Consider the following 19,091-nt stretch of genomic DNA (forward strand, 5'->3'; position numbering starts at 1 on the left):
ACGAGCACGACACACGTTCTTGAAGGACTCAAGGTCTGACCCTCAGCGTAGTCCCCCACTGCACTATACACAAGATTTGTGTGAACACTTCACGGTGTGACGGTCGAGGGCAGATCAGTCGATGAGTTGCGTTGCGTTTTACGCCGACAGCAGCGATGACATAGGCATAGGCAGAGCCGATGTGGCAAAGACGTCCCGGACAGCCAGTAGTAGGCCCAGGTCTGGAGTACGCCCAGGTCCGAGAACAACGGACCGGCGCCAGCTGCTGGAGCGGCCGGTAGACGGGAGCCAGGCTCGATCGGTCACCAGGCACAGGGGTAGGCTTCGGGACCAGGACCCGACGAGCGCTTCACCCTGCGACTGCTTCGTTCGGTTTCCGTTGTCGAACACCCCTCGTTGTCTTCCTCTTCTATCTTCTCCCCATGGCTTGGCTTGACTTAGACGACACGATGACGCCTTTTCATATCTCATCGTCGTCTTCGTCGGCGCACGGCACAGCACAAACCCACAAACACAACGCACCAGATGAGCCTACCGCGCACATCATGACACCCACCCATCGCACGAAGTCGCACTGTTCAGTGCACGGTTAATTACCCCGGTCTCTAACTATAGGGATTCAGTCACAGCGCATATGATGTTGCATGTGGGACGAACAAGCAAGGAAACATATCTTGAGGCGGCACCGATGCAGTTTGGGCTCTTCGTGTGGCGTCTTGAATCCTTAACTTTTAATTTTTTAATGTGAACAGGAAGCTTACGGTCACTGCTGCATTTTGCTTGCATCACAAATGGAATCAAGTCACGCAGTCAAGGGGGTACATCATGATGCCTCTGCATGGTGCAAGTATTTCCTTACACCGCGCTCTGTACTGAGGGCGCACGATCGCGACCATAACTGCCAGAATTATTCAGTTCCCCTATCCTCTGCTGCTGTGCATAGATTACAGCAGCAGCGGCCAGAAAGAAATTTAAACAATTATATATTTTTGGCACTTTGGCAGCTGGTTTATGATAGTGAACATTATGATTTGTGAGTATGCCCAGTATGTTTACCAGCAGCTACTAGCTTATGACGGCGTCGATGGTGGAGAACAGATAATTATTTGAAGGAAATGCAGGTGCTCACACAAAAAAAAGAACCGTTAGAGTTAGATGTCAGTTGACAACACTGCAAATGAATATACTGGTTACGGCATTTCAATGAGTGTTTATTGTATTTTTAGTTGTTTTTGCAGCATTGTTTCATCTTGCATTTCGGTAATAACAAATGGTTGAAGGGGGTTTAAAATTTATGTACACCCAGGTGACTGTGGAAAGAGGGCTGATTAACAGGCTCCGCGCTCCCAGCCTGAACCCTGTGACCACGAATGTAGTAGTAAGCAGTTGGTTATTAGAGGAAGTATTTACTTTTTAAAAAGTGTGGAAGTACTTATTAGAGGAAGTATTCACAATGGTGAAAAATTTTCACCATTGCCAGTGTCTTGTAGTTGCCACGTTTCTTCATTAGTCCCGATAGCGCAGATGGAACGAGTGGCGTCTGAGCCATTTCAGCAGATCAGGCTTCGCACGCCAAGCAACAATCAAGAGAGCGAGACACAAAGCACGAGGCGCAAATCAGGCCTTGCCGCAGAAACAACTGACAACGGAAACAACGCAAAGACGCAAACCACGCAAACCCTCAAACAGATTCACCAGAAAAAAATGCACCTTTATTGGCCCACAGACCGGAAAAACTTGGCACTGTGCGTCTGCACATGCATGCTTGCGCACAACCACCAAGCTGATTCCATGCGTGACTTGGCTTGGCCTGCAGTTAGGCTGTAGTAGACATTTTATAGATACTTGATTGGCTCAAGCCAAAAGGCAACTCTTATGTGTAGCCAACAAACAAAGCCTTTGAGATTTGCAATTGTAATTTCTGCATGGATTTTGACACTGGCACGCCCTCCAGTGTCACCTTCTTTGCAATGTTTCCGTATATTAGTGTGCATATGTATATATGTGTATATATATAGCCAGTGCAGACATAGCCAGTGCAACCTTTCAGTCTGGAAACCTAGCAGAAATATTGTTAACATCGCTGACAGCTTGTCATGGCGTTCCGACGTCGCAACCGATGAGCCAGCCGGAGTCCGAAAAATCGAACGGCGCACTGTAGTTTTCAGTTGTGAGTTTACATTGCTTCAATGAGACGAGTGGCAGTGCTGCGAAAGTGTCCGAATAAACAGTCGGCGACTGTACAGTGAAACCTCGGTGATACGAACCTCACGGGACCACCAAAAATATTCGTATCATCCGAAATTCGTATCACCAGAAAGCATGGAAAATTAGCATGCGACAAAAGAAAGCTGGCGTACATTTTCATTTATTGTTTGTCAGGGCCGCCGCAACGTCGGGAAGAACCCTGAATGATTGTCAGTTAAGTTTTTAGATGTCGGCAATTGTACCAGCTCTCGTATATATATGGTCTGTACGCGCGTATTTAATTAATGAACCAGGTGCGTTGTGACCCGCGACAGCAGTAGCCCCTTCCATATTTTAGTATGCTTTTTTGCATGACATCGGAGTACTACAGCGAAAGTAACAAAAGACGCGCTTTGACGCGATGGATCAAGGCCACAAAATTACAGAACCACGGTCCTGTTTTCTGATTTTCTTATCGCGTAGATGTTGCGGATGTTTTTTGGGAGATTTACGACCGTGCCCGCACAAGTGCAACCTCAACGGTCACGCATGTTGACGTTGTGATGCCTGACTCCTTCGCCAAGACCGTCCTCGCCTTCTTTCGGTTCTCGTCCACCTTTAGAAAAGTGTTTTTATTACACCGTAATTCTGAGGATTTGGCGGTGCGGCGTGCATGCCCACACTTGCGTTCCCGCGCTCGCACGTGCTTGGTGCGTTTTTAGCGACAGCGCGGACAACACCTCTCCGTGCCTGGGCGGTAGCGTACCGTATTTACCCGATTGTAGCGCGCCCTCGATTGTAACGCGCACCCGTTTTCCGCGACCAAAAAAAAAAAAATAATACATCGATTGTAACGCGCACCCATTTTTCGTGAGAAAAGAACAAAAGAAGTCCGTAGGAGTCAAACTTCGCACATTCGAAGAACAAGTATTTGGGTTTTAAGGAACTAAACTTTCTAAAAAGTAAAACACAAAGTCAAAAAGCGGGCCTTGCCGCTAAAACTGTCACCACTACGGCGGCGATACGAGTCGGGTAATGGATCAGTCCTCGTCGCTGTCGGACAACTCCTTGTCGCTTTCAACAGTCTTCGATTTCGGGAAACCGGCCCTGCTTTGGTCCACTGAAACCTTTTCGTGAAGCTTTGCTGTAAAAAATCTTCTGCTTATGTTTGCGCCAGTCTCGCACGCACGTTTCGGGAACTTCGAACGACCGCGATGCGGCCCGATTTCCGTCCGTCTCTCTGCACATGTAATAACTATTCTTTTAAATGCGGCATCGTGGTGCACTCGTCGAGTATTTAGAGTCGGCACTTCCATGCCGTCGATGCGAACGCAGAACGGCATGACAATCTCCTCAGCATACGTACGAACTGAAAAAATGGCAGAAATGGCCAAAGCGCGTAGGAGGCGGCCATTTTGAAATGTCGATGGCAATATGATAACCGAGTTTCTTTTTTTTTCCGGTACTCGATTCTAACGCGCATGCGATTTTTGGACTCGTTTTCCCCGAAAAAAGGTGCGCGTTAGATTCGAGTAAATACGGTACGTTCGTATAAAACGTCGCTGGGTGAAAATCGGTTTGCAGCAACCGTACTCCATTACATTGCAGGCAATGGGCCTTGGCCGGGACCAATGAAAAATTCGTATCACCCCGAAATTCGTATGAGCTGTTATCGTATCACCGAGGCTTCACTGTATACCAAAACACTCTGATGCAGGTTCTTTTTTTTTGTGATTTACGACAGCTCTCTACGGCGGAGCCTCCGAAAGCACAAAGGACAAGGCCGTTTGTTACATACAACACGAAACTTTAATGAAAAAGAAAAATAAATACTGCATAAAACCCAACACTTAAAAGGTTCACAGAATACGAAAAAATACTAACACTAACACACAAGGCGGGGTTTAGAGGAACTGAATTTAACTCTATAGTTCGGCGCGGATGAGCGGCAGAAGGATGGAGGAATGAGTGGGCAGTCTTACTATATTGTTAAAGAAGGGCAGGCTGACGAGTTCACACACAGTAGTCCCGGTAGACGAAGGCGAGCCTGGCTGGCTGGCTATGTCGAGGAAACACTGGTTACCTGGCTAACACGAGAGACGCTGGTCGCGCTGGCTGCTTGGTTGCACACTCAGATGCAGCGGTGTAGTAACTCGAGAGGGACAATGAACAGTCCAAAACATGGACTCCAATCTCTCTTTATTCCAAAGGACACCGACGTATATACAAGACATAGACACATACACAGCGCGCCCTCTCGGGGGAAAAAAAAATAGAACGAAACTGAAACTAAAATCGCATCACAACAAGCAGCATTTTGGCCAAGCGATTGAGGGCAAAGACTGCTGCCGCTCTGCCACAGGTACTGGGGTCCACCGGCTTTGGGCTGGAGTGCACGAATGGCTGGGTTTTCCACGCACAGGAATGTGTAGGCAGGAGGCCCCGGCCGGTTGAAGTCCTGGTGGAACGGCTCTGCAACCCGACGGCCTATCTTCGGCGCCTGGTCCGGTGAGGACCTTCTCCTTGCCTCGTTTTCTGGAACTCCCCTCATTCTTCTGTGCACCAGGCTTTTTTTCACCCTCAGGGCCCACTTTTCTTCGTCTGATTGGAGATTGTTGGACTTCCGTGGTGGCAAGTGATTGGCCTCTGATATGTTCCGTGGTCTTTTCTCATTGGGCCACTTTTATTTTCACTCCTTGCGCCACGCTTTCTCATGCTCTACATTCGTCACCTTCGTCTTTCATTTGGCTTCTGTTTGCATGTGCAGTCCTTGTCGTCTGCTTCCTTTTGTGTCACATGCTTTTCAAATGCGCACTCTTTGAGTGCACAGCACACATCACATTCACACTTAACATCGTGGTTTAGCGCTAAAAAAGACAGACACATGTGAGAGACTGGACAGGCGCCTGTCCTGTCTCTCACATGTCTGTCTTTTTTAGCGCTAAACCACGATGTTAAGTACTCGCCAACTTGCCCAACAAGTTCTTATTAAGCACATTCACACTATTTCTTCACCTTTGTAATGTTTCCATATATTAGTGCACACACATATATATATGTGTACGTGTATATATTGATCGTAAAACTCCCCAAACATAATTCATCCTCTGTAGCCTGTGAGGCTTTTTAAATAAATAAAGTAAAAGAGCTGCCGTGAATGCAGTTCCTTGGTCTGTTGTGCGCCATGTCTCAGCACAACATTCTCTGTGGAAAAGTGCCAGTTCTGCTGCTGTGCTTATGTTGGATAGCCGTTGTTTTGGCGCAATAAGTCAGATTGTGAGTTATGATGATAACCCAGTGGTTTCCTGCAGTAGTTGTAGGAAGTGAACGCAAATTATTTATGCTGATCTGGTCCAGTTCCAGTGATGTTCGTGGGAACTGAATGGATTGCAGCAGCCTGGCTAATTTTGTTTGAGGCGACTTGTTTCGCTAGCAATTGAGGCATGTGTGAATGTGGTGTTTCATGGTGGGCTCAGCCAATAACCTTTGCTGCACTCTAGCCAATGTTCGTGTGCAGCCTAAATGATCAGAAGTCTCCTCTTTGTGACATGCTTGAAGTACTTCATTACGAAGCCTTCGTAAAGGCTGTGGGAATGATGAGCAAACGGATAGATCTAGTAAGGAAAAGTTTCTTATGTTTATGGGACAAAGTCCTTTACAAAGCGATGGCAATACTCCTCTGAATACTCCAGGTGCATTCTGAGATCATCCGTCTAAGCAATTACAGTAGAACCCCGCTGATACGTTTTTGAAGGGACCGTAGGAAATAAACGTAAGAGACGGGAAACGTAAGAGCCGAAAAACAGGAAAAACGGCAAAATATTTAGTGGTACAGAATTTTATTTCAATTCTTACGAGCAGCACGAAAATTGGCGCGCTCAGCCGCGATCTAGTCGATGAATAGAAACGCGGAGCTTAGGACGGCCTCATCCACAGAAATGTAATCAACGTATGTGATTTTTTTAACAGCAACAGCTGTAGGCATGAAAGAACTAAGCACACGCAATCACGACCGGCGCGGCGAGTCCGACCGCGAACCGCACGCACGACCATGCGAGCTCCAACCAGTGGTGCGATCTTGTACGCGCTACAAAATAAACACGGAGGTGTGGCATTACATTCAGCCGCACGTGACCGCACGCGACCGCACGCGATTGGTCAATGCAGGGCCGTGACGTCTATCGCGGTTCAAATGGGCCATTCGCGTGCGGCTGGATGTAACGCCACGCCTCCGTGTTTATTTGGAATGCGTACAAGATCGCACCACAGCTCGAACTCCTCCCGTTCTCCGACAAATAACGATGATGATGAGTCTACGCCAACGCGATGGCAGAAGTGAATGCCAATCTCGAAGGCCTTGCTTTCGCACGCAATTACGTCATACACGCCATGTTTGTGCAATACAAATCTCAAAGGCTATGCTTTTGTCAATAGTAAATGCCAATCTCGAAGGCCTTGCTTTCGCGAGCAGTTACGTCATAGACGCCATCTTTGCAATTTGAATCTTGAAGGCCATGCTTTTGTTTGCATCAATTGAAAGATTCTGTTGCTTGCGCCTCTCATGCGGCTAATATTACGGTCAAACGAGGCCAAGCTGCGTGAAAATGCACCATGGCCGCTCTCTTTGGTAGTCACTCGGTCGGCTCCGAGCGCACTTCGCGATGTATCATACGGGAACGGTCCGACAGTTACGACGTAACAGCGGGGTTCCCAATACATTGTATCCTATGGGAGCTATGCCGGGACCGGCGGAAAACGACGTAACAGCCGGGAAAACGCAGCAGTGAGGAACGTAACAGCGGGGTTCCACTGTATTTAGGTGAAGCAACTCAGTGTCATCAAGTTGTTGTGCAGTGGGGGATGTGTTGAGAACATCAAGGAATGCTGTTTCCACTCCCTCGGGTAGAGACAGGCAGTCGGCAACTGTATTTCACTTCCTCAACTTGTGCTTGACCGTCCTATCAAACTCTTGCAGCCTAAAGCTACAGCACACTACTTTGTCAGAAGGATCTTTAGGGTTTGTCAACCAGCACAGTGAATGATGGTTGCTGATAAACTCGAAGGGGCGGACATAAATATGGGAGAAATTTCATGACCTCTCATACCACAGTGAGGCATTCTTTCTTAGTTGTTGAGTAATTGGCCTCTGCGTGTGTTAGCATTTTGCTTGCACAGGCAATCACTCTTTTCTGTGTCCTCTTGCCACTGTGCAAACACAGTTCACAGACTTATATTGCTAGCATCAGCGTGAAGCATCATGGAGGATGCCTCGTTGGAGTGGGCAGGCACTGGAGGCATTTGTAGACATTGTGCAGATCATTAAAAACAGTTTTCTGTTCGTTGTCTCACAAAAAGGTGTTGTTGTTTCTCATGAGGAGAGTTGACGGCAACACAGTGCATGCAGAGTTTTTGACAAACCACAGGCCCAGAGAGAGACTGACAACATGACCATAAAATCAAGAATTGCTGAAAGCAAAAGCGACATTCCTTTGGTTTCTGTGTAAGGCCCACAAACGATATGGCTTGTAAAGTTGCTTCTAGCCATTCAGGATGCTCGTGAAACGTAGCAAAAACACTCCGAGGGTGTCTAGATGATCAAGCAGGTTTTCCACATAGCCCTGAAATCATAGTGTTCCTGAGCCTTTGAAAAGCAGTGGGCACTGACCAAATGACAAGACATTAAATTTGTGTAAACCATCTGGCATCACAAATGCAGTTTTCTCAAAGCCTTCTGGGTCCGCCTCTGTTTGCCAATATCCACTCCACTCTATTGGAGAAAAGTAATAAGGAGCATTTTGAAGTCTGTTGAGTGAATCTTCTAATCATGGGAGCAGGTGCACATCTATCTTGCTCGTCCGACTTCGCTTTCTGTAGTTTGCACAAAAATTGAGACTGCCGTCCTTTTCTTGAGCACAACTACAGGTGATGCTCAGAGGCTTTTTAATGACTGAATCGTGTCACCTTCAAGCATTATGGCTACCTGTATTGCTTCACATTTCCTTTGAGCCATATAGTGTTCCTGGTGAATAGGTCTTGCTGTGTCTTGGTAATTATTCGGTGCTTAGTTAAGGGCATTTGGTCAACTCAATTTTTAGTCCTGGAACTGAGTTCATAACCTAAGAAGTCTCTTTCACTTGTCCTTTGGCAAAATTGTACTAGTGTCAAGAGTGGGTGCTAGATCTTGGCCAGGCGCTTCATTGAGTACCACCAAACAGCCTTGAATTCTACGATGTTAAAGAGGCCCTGCAACACTTTTTCAGCATGGTCAGAAAACACTGCTGATTGGTAATCCAGGCTCTTGAGAGCACGCTATCTAAACGTTATAGCACAGCACACGACCTGGAATTTACAATTATTTCTAAAGTCGGCTAGAAATTGCTCTCTCTTCCTTAAAAAAATGATGCCGTAAACCCAAATGATCGCGCCATAAACCCAAAGTCCATGCCCATTGGCCGATTTGAGCATTGTGAGCTGCACAGTTACAGCGGCCCCGTGGGATGCTGCCTCGTGCCCATGCGCACGCGCTCACGATCCCACTGAAAGTGAGCCGCAAGTACGAAGGAAAAAAAAGAGAGAAAAAGTAAAGAAAGTGGTTAAGGTCATGATGCACGCTGATGAACAGAGGTGTCTTCTTGCCCCCTTGTCAGTCCTCTCCCCCCCCCCCCTGCATAGATTTTTGCGCACTCGCTGGTACGAAAGGAGAGAGAAAGCGCTTGAAGTGTGCAACAAATTCCTGTAATTACAGAGTCTAAAAATTTTTGTGGCAGTCTATTTGTGAGGCAATAAGCTCTCTTAATGAAGCCATTCGATGTTAACTTGGAAAAGTGTTGCAGGGCCCCTTTAAGGTTGGCGACTGTTGTACCCTTTGGAAGGTGCCGGCGCTCAGCACTAAAATTGCTTAACAATACATTCGGGCATCCAGCAGTGGATGCCCAAATACCGCTGGTAAATACCTGCCACTTGTCTGCCAAGTGGGATTTCACCTGCTATGGAAACAAGCGTGCATGATCGAGGCAGGATGACCACACCATCATCAGCTTAACGGGTTATGTCTCTGTTCCGAGCAATGAACTGAATCTTTCCCTATGTAGAACATAACCGATCAGTCTGGAATGTTGACGATGGCACAATATTCTCTTAAAAATCCATCTAAATAATTGTGTCTGTGCAACGTGCTGTGACAATGACAAACATTGCAATGAAAAAAGAATCTCCAGTGTCAATTTTCACAGGACATCTGTCATGTTGACATCACTAACTGGCTGCCTGCCATCCTTATATGATGGCTCTTCCATGGCATCTTTACTCTCTTAAGCTGGACAGAGGCGTCTCGACTTATTATGGAAAAGTTGGCACCAGTGTCAACTAAGGCTGCTATTTGCAGTCTGTCAACAAAAACGGGCATGTCTACGGTCACAAATTCGTCGGTGTTACGGCTTGTCTGCTTCAAGGTGTCCTGCAGTGAGAGTAATGGGGGCTTTTTATCGTCGTCTCGATGGCCTGCGACCTTAACATTTATAGGTTCCTGCATTTAGTTTCCCTGGCATGGGCTGGGTGACCTCCTTCCCCAGAGACCAGCAAAAGTGTGTCGATGTGATGAAGGCAAATGTGCAGGAGACGGAGGGCGCGACCAATATCCCAAACCTGGCAGGTGGTTAGGCAGTGTCTCATCGTTGATACAGCAGTTGTCAAAATGAGAATGGGCTCCTGGAGGCCCCGTAAATCAGTGTTGCCACGGCGTAGCATGCAATCATGGTGGGTGTGTTGACCGTCGGATCATTGCTGAAGAGGATGAAACAATGTATCGCAGTGCCAGCAATGCAAGGAATATTGACTGACAATGATCTATAATGTGCCATGCTTTCATTTTTAGGAACTTTGGACTTTGGTCACATCTTGCAACGGTGACTAAACTATGGCTGTTCATGGGTGGTGGTACAGCAGCATGAAGGGCGTTCGTCTCAATGTTCCTTGTTGTGGCGGTGAGCAAGATGAGGCTGTTTACGGCTGATGATTTGATGGTACCACACATTGGGAGGTGGACGCCAAAAAGTGGTGACGTAACTCATGGGGTGCCGCTCATGATCATGATCAGCTGTCGAAAATGCTTGCCTGATTTCATTGCATACGACTTCAACGGCTAATGCCACGGACATTTCTACTATCAAAGTCCTAAACTTCTGCATTTCCTCTTGAACAATCTTCTTAATTAGGTCATGCAGGGAGCTCATTTTTAAAAGTCATGGGAGTGACATTGATAGTGGGCTGCTGCACAGGCAATTGTACTGCCTGCGTTGTTGATGAATTGTGCGCTTGATAGCTATAACTTCCTTGATAAAATGAGCTGCAGTACTGGATGGATTGCACAAGTCCATCTAATAACTCCTCTTTTTCGCTGTGCAACTTATAATGGGCATGTGCAGGTCAACTCTATGAAAGAGCCGGGCTATGTCCTTGGTGAACATTGCAACAGTTTCATTATTTCTTTAACACGTAACCCTGTTAGCTGCTGGGCACGATACTGTCGCTTGACACTAGCAAAGGTATCAGTGATCTGCTGTTGGAAGTTGCTCCATGTCACCTGCGTTTTCGGTTTTCATTCCAAGTATGAGCACTGCCGTCAAGGGTAAAGTAGACGTTGGAGAGCTTTTACTGTGCAGTCCACTGGTTAATCTTTGCAGTGCACTCGTACTGGCCAAGCCAGTTTTTGTCTTTGAAGGCACCACTGTGAGAGCATCTGTGGATGAAAGGCACCCATGGATGGGGTACTAGCCATACTAAATTGGACAGACTGCAGAATGGACTGTTTACGTTGGAAATTGTGAACCAAACGTTCTCACTGTCAACAAACTTTTCTGTTATGGTTAGCACATTGTGAGATTGGGCTATGGAAATTCATTTTCAAGAGGCAGTGCAGTGGTACACAGCGGACAGAAGGAGGGTACATGGACAAGTGCAGCGCTTCCCACGAAACACAAAACCTCTATAAAACATCTTTAAAACGTTTAAAACCTCCATAAGCCTCTATATAACGTTTTATAGAGGTTTCGTGTTTCGTGGGTTGTTCTTGTTGCCTCTTTCCTTTATCTGTTGTCCACTGCTGCCCCTTTTCTTGAAAATGGTTCCGTTGCAGCTTTTTTTTTTTGTTAGATTGATTTTTCTGGTTGGATTGATGTTTTGGAACCTTTTGCTCGCAGAAACCGCAAATGCCATGTTTGTCCTTGGGCTTCACTGCAGTGCAATGCAATAAGGGCTTCACTGCAATGCATGTGTGTATTGCTATGGAATGAAGAATGACTTTGCTGTCACATTATTTTATGTCTGACTATGCAACATTAATGTATTGCAGGTGTAATTTTTGCTGGCACTGTGCCTGGCTGCCTGTCTTCATTAATTTTTACCGTGGTGAAGAGGTTTCTTTGTCTACCTAAATGACAGTTGATTTGCAACATATCATGGTTTTCTTCCATGTGAAGATGAGCCTGATTAATGGCTGCTCTCAGACATGGTGTCATGGTGTCTTTCGTTACATTAAGCAGCATTTCCTGCTCATGCAGTAACAAGAATTTTCGCCAAAAACACAGTTACTCTTCTGCTTCAGGTTCTCTCAGACATTTTTTCTGCATTTTAAGTGCTCTAAAACAGCTTTTCTCCTGCTTCAAAATTTGCTCCCTGTCTTAAGCTCACTGGGCTACCACTGATAAATTCGTAAGAACATGTGACTCTGGCCTCTGGGCCATTGTGTCCACATGCTTTGCCCTTGCATGCACTTGCAGAAGACAGTCCAAGCTTTTCATGCAGTATATCATCTTGTATGTCGCCGGGAAGCATAATAAGGGACCCCAACACCAAAATTGGAAACTCGAGATGTTTGTGTTGTTTGATTGTCCTGCATACGTGGGCACTTCTGGACGACTATTAGCGGCGAACGTTGTCTTTAAGCTATTTTAATTTGGTTTTAAAGTGTGAGTGCTCCTCTGGATTGGCAGCACCTCGCAACATCGGCAGTAGTATGATGTGGATAGGGGTCCCTCTCTGATGTTGAGCGATTAAGGCGAGTACTGTCAGACAAGTTTGTGGGACGTAGTCAATACCATGACTGGTGTTCCACAGGGGTTATTGTTACTCGTCCCCCTCACTTTGTTAAAGACGATTCTGGTCACTTATGCCATTATGCCAGTAGCGTTTTAAGTACCACAGCAATAGAGTTACTGTATAGGCTCTCTTTTCGAGCCATATACTGTAGCTGTAGCTTTCGAGCCATATACAGTATGGCGGGAGAGGGACATAGCGACCGGGCGTCACCTAATGCAAATTACATAACTGCTGGGTCGTTTAAAGCTTCCAACCCATTACAAAGGGTTGAGCCATAATTCTTCATCGGCATTGGTCGTCGCGTCAACAAAGTGCACATAATGCTTACAAACGTGTAGCTGGTGCCTCGCTTCTCCACAGAATGACGAGTAATGTCGTGGTGGGTGCTTCCCAACTTCACAAAATTTGTGATTTATGGCGTAGTGGGTAGCTTGCTAGTGTACTTGTATTAGTAGCCACAAGATAGTTTATAACGGACTCTAGAAATGCCGCTCTTCCAGCTTTCGCTGTGTCTGTGCTGCGGTTTCAGCGCAGGCCTGGGGTTTTTGCTTTGCTGTTGAAATTTTTTGCTGTGTGGACCTGTGTTCATAATAACGAGACAACAATGCCTGTATTTACCTATTTCATCATCAAGATAGCCGTCCACAGTTCGCACTGCGGGTTCCTATATTGACGAGGCAGAATTGCATGGTGAGAGACCAGGCAGCAAAAATTTCGTCCCTTTGTGGGGTGTCCATATAAATGGGGTCTATATTAACGGGACATGGCTGTAGTGGTCTGCAGATGTTAAAAGGCCTTTTTGGTAAAAGTTTTCCTATATGTGTATTGGCCTGTGATCATGTCAAGGGTGGAGCTCATACAACGTTAGCATCATGTGTGACTCATATTCTGTTGTGCGTGCATAAATGCAATGGCACACCTTTGCAGTGAAGCAAATTTTTGCGAAAGGAACACATTTACATAGTTCAGTAGACTTCATTGAGTATGACACCAGTTGATCCAAATTTTTTTTTCTTAATTCTGTCTCGACCGAGAGTCATGGCTGGCACTCTCCCGCTTCTCTGGGCCAAAATGTTAATTATTTTGATCCTGAAAGCAGCCTTCACTTGTCGGTCGAAACATACTGGTTGGTATGCCCCTGCTCGAAAACGTGGCCGCATTGGCGACAATGTCTGTCTTTGCATCATTTTGGGCCTAATGGATGTGTTGAACACGTCATCTCCTGTCGAAAACTCCTACTTTCAGCCTGCCTCAGTAAGAACTTTAAGTGAAACTGGTAGCTCAAATAACTGTAATTACCGAATTGTAATGCATGCCTTTCTTTCAAGAAAAGTGGTCTTTAAATTGCTTGTGCAGCGTGGTCAGACATGAATCCAAAACAGCATTCGCAATTGCCTACCATCAGGGACAGCTTCGCCATGTGTGTAGCCATTATCACAACATGATGATAAAGGATCTTTTTGTATAGAATGACAACGAAATGCCTCTTACAGTCCGATTATAAAAGCTAATTCAAAAGTTTTATTTACATGCTATGCTAACAAAAACAAGTTGCGCATGTTTTTGGCATTACATAGAATTGCACGCATTGCTGGACAAACTAAATAAGTGATTAGTTCAGGCAGGGAGCACCCATGGCATTTGCAGTTGTGGCTGGGTCGTTTGATAAATAATGAATGTCTAACATCGCATGGACTGTGCCGAGAACAATATGTTATGGTTCACAGACAGTCATAAAGTCCTGGCTTAGAGGGATGGTTACTGATATTAAGAGCAAATCAAATTTCATTCTGTGAAAGTACAGTCACTGCTATACTCAGCTAGGGTTGTTTGTTGGTCATTTATTGAAACTATGTGCACAAAAAAGAACACATGACAAATATGAGTAGAGTGTCTGTCCACCTCGCTTCTGTCATCCCTTTCTTTTTTGCTGCATCCCAGTTTCAGTAGGTGCAGTTTACTGGTTTCTTTTTTTTTTCCATCCTTTGAGTAAATGCACGTTACATTTTTCTTGCAAAAAAATTGGGTGTGCGTTAGGTTTGGATTTGTTGAATTATGATGTCTCTATACGAGTTTTCAATTCTGAACTCACAAAAATTGGGTGCATCTTCAGTTTGCTAGTGTTTTAAAATGAAGTGCATTGAAATAAATCAGTGGTGTCAGTGTTTTTCTGCCTCTTGTCTAATTTGACCTGCTGGATAGTTCAAAAAATTTTTGCGTTTTAACGGGTGCAAAATGCAAAAACACTCGTGTACCATGTATTGGCTGCACATTACATTCACTAAAATTTTCGATCTCATCAGAGTTTAGGTAATAAAATCTAACTGTACAATTAAGGACTTTTGCTAAAGACACTTTTTGTGTGTCTGAATCCTTTGTGTGAAAGAAGTCTACTCCTTGCCGGAGCTCTCATGGTGTGTCCAACATGACCACTGCAGGAGTACACAAGTTGAGTGTGCATTTCCACTGAAAATAATTTATGCTTGTTGACACATTGCATGCTGACCTCAACATAACAGAAGTTTCATTTTTTTTGGCCTTCATAGCTCCTCCGGGGACGGTAAAGAGCTCAAGGATGACTCTTCAGCATCTAAGAAGCCTCGAGCCAGCAGTGCCAAGAAAGGCAAGGGTAATGGGAAGGCAGCGAAGTCTTCGGCTAAATCCAGCACAAGCAAGAAAGTAAAGCAGCGCAGCGAGGGAAAGACAACTGCCAGGCAAGACCATGTGTTTCTTGAATGACCCAAGTGGTTGCAGTGTTTACAGTGGAACCCCATTGGTATCCTACTGCACAAGCCATAGCACCAAAAATGAACAGGGGTATGAAATGAAGACAGGACAAGCGCCAACATGCCCAAACTTTCTCCTCATTGATATGTTTCTCACAGTACCATAAGAGCACCCTGTAAGAGCCAGGAGACACGCGAGCTGAGAAACTGAAAATGTTGAAAAATAAGGGTTGTGGTGAAGCACAGATCATTATATTTCAATGCTTATGCTTGAAAAAAGATTAAAAAAAGCCTTGGAAGTGTCACCTGTTCGTTTTCTATTGCCCACTCGGCACAAGGTGTTTATGGAGCTCCTGAACTGCCATGTCGCTCTTGCCATCATCGCCCGAGTTAACACGTCTTCACAAGTCGTGTGGTCGAATGTTCAAATTTTCGAACAGAATCAGGTATTCACCTAATTCAAAACGTACAATAGAATCCCGCTGTTATGTTCCTCACTGTTGCATTTTCCCGGCTGTTACATCATTTTCCGCTGGTCCTGGCATAGCTCTCATAGGATCGAATGTATTGGGAGCCTCGCTGTTACGTCGTAACTGTGGGGTTGTTCCCATATGATAAATCGCAAAGTGTGCTCCGAGCCGGCCGAACAACCACAGAAGAGAGCAGCCATGTTAACTTTGTGCGCAGGTTGGCCTGGTTTGACAGTTAGATTAGCCATATGAGAGACGCAAGGGACAGAAGGGAGAGGCTATGTTTCCGTTAACGGCAATCGAAGGACTGCCGCTAACAGAAACATAGCCTTAGAAGATACGTATTGCAAAGATGGCATCTATGACGTAATTGTGCACGAAAGTAAGGCCTTTGAGATTGGCATTTGCTTCCGACGTCGCGTTGGTGTGGGCACATCATCACTGTTATTTGTTGGAGGAGTTGGAGCAGGTCGGAGTTCACGCGGTTCGCGATGAGATTCATCGCCCTGGTTAGTGTTGCGTCTGCTTAGCTCTTTCATCCCTACAACTGTTGGTGCCAAAAGAATCACACGCGTTCATTACATTTCTGTAGATGATGCCGTTCCCAGGTCCGTGTTTCTATTCGTTGACAAGATCATGGCGGAGTGCACTAATGCATGCACCAGTGACAAAATTTAGGCGTTGGTGGAGCAGGGGTAATTTTCTTCAACGATGTTTTTTGGGGGTACTTTCAACTTTGCAAGACGCTCGACCATATACTATGAGCCACGTTGGTCTGACACTGTGCCAACAGTGCTACATTATCGCTCGGAGACGCTGACGCATCCGGCGAAAATCTCTCGAAGGGATTGCCAAAAGTGATCGCTTGCCGGGTGTAGGCTGGGGTGGCATGAGATTTATTAAAAGGACATGACACTGCAGGTGCTTGAAAAACTTTTCGCGCTGCTTGTAGATGAGTAAATGCACTAGGCAGTGTGGCACGGTTTCTTCAAGTGTAAGCATTGCAATAAAATTCTGTACCACTAAATACTTTTTGTTTTTCCTGTTTCTCGGCTCTTACGTTCATTTCTTACGGTCCCTTCAAAAATGTATCGGCGGGGTTCTACTGTATTCAATTGAAAAAATGCAAGTGATGTATGGGTGCCCCTTTCTCCGGTACAGAACGAGAAAGTATGCTCTCGTATGTCTCTGATGAAATGTAGTTCGTGTATTCACGATGCGCACTTGGCGCATTCCGCAATCCGTCTCTCCAGACCCTACCCTCGCGTCTGTTTAAAAACTGCTGCACGGGGTCTTCTCAAGTTTATGCACAGTGCTCTCGAGCGGGCATCACATTCACACAGTCTAAGCATGGTGCAATGATGCCTCCAGCCATTGTGACCTGCAGAACCATGGTCGTCGGGTCATAACGCTCAGCAGAGTCACAGTCTGTGGCGAGCACTTTAAAGGGTGGTGGCTTGGGCTAGTACATTCGGGTCATGACATGGTAGGTCATGACAGCGCTCATCTTCGTGTACCTTTTGTCCTTGTCCTGAGCACTCTAAGTCGTAAATTGGGGCCCCATGCTCGTTCAGTAGGAGGTCGCTGTTTGTGTCGGGTAGTCGCTGTTCAGCCATGGCACGATTGTATGGAGACATTCTGGCCAACACCACTATGCTGTTCCGAAGGCACACTTCCGTGAGAAAACCTCGCTAAAGATAGCAGAGATGTGTGCCGATCCCTGGCATTCGCCCACAGCTCCATTTTGTTAGGCGCCGTGTCGCTCCGTCAAACAATGCATATTTGGATACTGATGAAACCAAATATTTGAATAAGTAACGAATTACGAGTCCTATGCATATTTATCAGTGTTAATATGGAACATTGTCTTTCTTATATTCAGTATAGGTGGCATTGCTTGGTATTTGTATATGTATTCGTCCGTATGTATATAGGGATGCTGTGCTTTTAAGTGTTTTGTTGTGTGTTAGATTTTCGTTTCTTAGATAAATGATTTGTGCTGCCCAGGGTTGTCCTGTCTGTCTCTAGACCACGGAAATTCTTGATAATGGTTCGTTTTTGATATGCAACAATTAGATCGTGCTGCACTACCGTTCGCTGCTGCTTTGTTGTGTGGGATTGCGAAGTGCATGTTGCTTGCCGAAATGAAAACAGCCATTGCCATGTTTCCATGGAGAGTGTAAGTGCATGCCATGTCAGGCCTTTTCCATGTCTTGCTGCACTTGTAGCGCCTATGCTCAGTCAGGTGCAGAATGGGTACGAAGAACACTGTCTGCAAACGCTCATGCACTGTGCAGCCGTAGTGTAAGCATGAAGAGCATGAGCAGGCAGTGTGCTGCACACAACTAGATACAAGACAATCGGCTCTATGTGGCTACAAGTATGAATGGTTTAAATGTTTCGCTGTTTGTAAACAAAACACCATGCACCTGAATCGTGCGTTCAAGGAAACTTCTGGTGCGGGTCTTCATGTAGTTTTTACTTGATGGGTCCAGCAGTGTTGGTGTGGTGCATTTGTTTTGGCTGTTATCTCTGGTGCTCTCACTCAAACGTGTTTAGAGCGATGTGCAGCAACAACCAGAAAAGGCACAAAGGTGCACAGAATGTCACATTGTATAGCTCAACATAAACTCAATTACACCTGCCAAAGTATCTCAGAAGAAGAAGAAGATGTTTTAATGACAAGAAGGAGGAGAGGTCGGCCTGGAAAGTGGCTTTCTAGCCTGCTACTTCTCACGGGGGTAAGGGAAAAGGGGAAAGAAAAAGAGGGAGGTGTGATGATAGGTGACTGTGGTATGGCACAATGAGTCACTGTACACACTGTCTTTCACGGGGACAGGACACGCGTGAAAGTCTTTATGCCGCACATGCTCTAAAGACGAGCATCTAAACCTGTATCGCTGAGAAATCTCAAAAGGCACTTTAAACTTTGTTGGGCCTGGTCTGCATGTTCCCAAGCACCCAAAGGCTTCTCCTCCGAAAAAGGTCGGGAGTCCAGACGATCTACGATGCACCTAAGTGATTGTCTTTCGGTTGCGTATTGAGGGCACACGCACAGGAAGTGGTGAATAGTCTCAGACGTGTGACACACACTGCAGTTAGGGTTTCACTCCTGCCCACTGTTGCAAAGGTATCTTCATGTATATGCAACACCCAGCCGCAATCTATGTAGTAATGTTTCCTAGTCTCTTCTTAACCGGAATGGAAGCCGAAAAGTACGACCAGAGTCAAGTCTATAAAGACGTTCTTGGCGATAATTAGGGTCATTCTATAAGCGTGTCATAGATGTTGATGTCATATTGGGAAAATTGAATTAATATGACTTCGCCGTTAGTGTGCGCCATTTTTGCTTCTGCGTCAGCTTGCTTATTCCCAGCTATGCCACATTGACTGGGAATCCATTGCAATGCAACGGTATGCTCGGATTGAGGGTTCCTTGCTTCATGTAATTGGTGATAAGTTGAAGTGCCGACTTGGAGTCGCAAAATAATGTCCATTTCGCTGGACTCTGTTGTACAATGTAGCGGGCAGCTTGTCGGACGCCGGTCAGCTCAGCCGCAGTAGATGATGTCTGATGCGCTATTTTGAGACGTTTTGTGATGCCCATGTGAGG

At 45.8% G+C, this 19,091-nt stretch overlaps 1 protein-coding gene across 1 annotated transcript in view; it reads left to right on the forward strand.

Annotated features, from left to right (window-relative positions):
- LOC119391424 (MRG/MORF4L-binding protein-like) overlaps window positions 1–15,021 on the forward strand; it is a 65,454-nt gene extending 50,433 nt beyond the window's left edge. Inside the window, exon 5 of the mRNA XM_049414862.1 lies at window positions 14,829–15,021. Coding sequence (XP_049270819.1) covers window positions 14,829–15,021 — 193 coding nt within the window. The remainder of the gene's footprint in view (window positions 1–14,828) is intronic.
- The last annotated feature ends 4,070 nt before the right edge of the window (window positions 15,022–19,091 follow it).

The sequence above is a fragment of the Rhipicephalus sanguineus genome, chromosome 1, assembly GCF_013339695.2.
Source record: "Rhipicephalus sanguineus isolate Rsan-2018 chromosome 1, BIME_Rsan_1.4, whole genome shotgun sequence".
NCBI classification, from domain to species: Eukaryota; Metazoa; Arthropoda; class Arachnida; order Ixodida; family Ixodidae; genus Rhipicephalus; species Rhipicephalus sanguineus.